This window comes from Asparagus officinalis, unplaced genomic scaffold, assembly GCF_001876935.1.
Source record: "Asparagus officinalis unplaced genomic scaffold, Aspof.V1 AsparagusV1_Un549, whole genome shotgun sequence".
Lineage (NCBI taxonomy): Eukaryota > Viridiplantae > Streptophyta > Magnoliopsida > Asparagales > Asparagaceae > Asparagus > Asparagus officinalis.
In genome coordinates this window covers 27,769-29,180 of record NW_017972812.1, presented here as the reverse complement: position 1 = coordinate 29,180, position 1,412 = coordinate 27,769, and the positions used below count along the sequence as shown (strand labels likewise).

Sequence of the window (1,412 nt, the reverse complement as noted above, 5' to 3'; positions counted from 1 at the left end):
GTAATGGGCAAACTAAAACTTTGATATGGCCGTAGGAGCCAAAACTTTTCTCTTTCCTTTACAGGACAAATTTTCAAAATAGTCCTCTTTAGACTTTTAATCCCAAAAAAAGACTCATTTTCAACTTATTTTCAGAAACCGACCTAGTTTCAGCCTCAGCGCTGAGGCTGAAACTAAGTTGTTTTCTGGAAAAAAAATTCCGAAACTTCACGAGAGTTGTAACTCCCGTGAAGTTTAGTAAAGACCGTGAAGTTTAGTAATCTTTACTAAACTTCACGGGAGTTGAACTCCCGTGAAGTTTCATAGTTCAAATTTTTTTTCAAAACTATGGAACTTCACGGGAGTTGAACTCCTAAAGTTTCGAATTTTTTTTTCCAGAAACCGACCTGGTTTCAGTCGGTTTCTGAAATTGTTGGAAATGTGTCTTTTTTTGCGATTACTATTGTAAACCGGATTGTTTTGAAAATTCCTCCTTCCTTTACATCTACCATCTTTCCCCTTTTTGGCGCCCTTTCTGCTCTTCGTCTTTGTGTATTTGAGTCTTCTGTTTAGTTAATTGAACCTGTAGTTTTGGCACATACAAAGGCGCATATCATGGATATAAATATGGTGTGAATCAAATGAACTGGCTAAATTAATCGATTGGGCAGATAGCTTTGATGCTCAAGATAAATATTGTGCCAGCTGGAGAAAAATATCCCAATAATTAATTCAATCTTGTTAAAGACTTGACATGCACTCATTAGTTTACCGATTTGTGAACAAGCAAATTATTTCTCTATCTAGATTGTAACATAAAATTTTAATTAATTTGAGTCCGTCATTTATTTAGCATTTATTCTTTTGGTTTGCTTTCAAATATCGACAAGTTCAGCTAGAACATCTGACACATCTGCTAGCAACATCTTCTTCGGCACATAATTAGATACGGAGTATGAAAGGACAGCAACAGTTGATATTATTTCTCAAACTATTGATTTGCTTAATTGTTACTACCATGAAAATATCCCACATGTATCACATGTGAAGTGATTTCCACAGCCAGCGTAAACTTATTCTTGCTTCTCTTTATGTTTCGCCTACAGGTGATGGATTTGATAGAGGACACCGGCCTCGAAGCCGTAGCATCCTCCTGCAAGCACCTTCAAGAACTCCGCGTCTTCCCTTCTGATCCATACGGCGCTGCCCAGCCTGTCGCCCTCACCGAGCGCGGCCTTGTCGCTGTCTGCACCTCCTGCCCTCATCTCCATTCTGTCCTCTACTTCTGCCGCCAGATGACCAACTCTGCCCTCGAAACCATCGCCAACCACCGCCCAAATCTCATCCGCTTCCGCCTCTGCATCATCGACCCCTGCACCCCTGACTACCTCACCTTCCAACCCTTCGACGCTGGTTTTACCGCCATCGTCGAG

The 1,412-nt window shown here is 40.9% G+C and overlaps 1 protein-coding gene across 1 annotated transcript in view; it reads left to right on the top strand.

Annotated features, from left to right (window-relative positions):
• Positions 1 to 1,412, top strand: part of LOC109827914 (transport inhibitor response 1-like protein Os05g0150500) — a 5,809-nt gene that overhangs the window by 3,290 nt on the left and 1,107 nt on the right. The window contains exon 3 of the mRNA XM_020394936.1: positions 1,086 to 1,392. Coding sequence (XP_020250525.1) covers positions 1,086 to 1,392 — 307 coding nt within the window. The remainder of the gene's footprint in view (positions 1 to 1,085; positions 1,393 to 1,412) is intronic.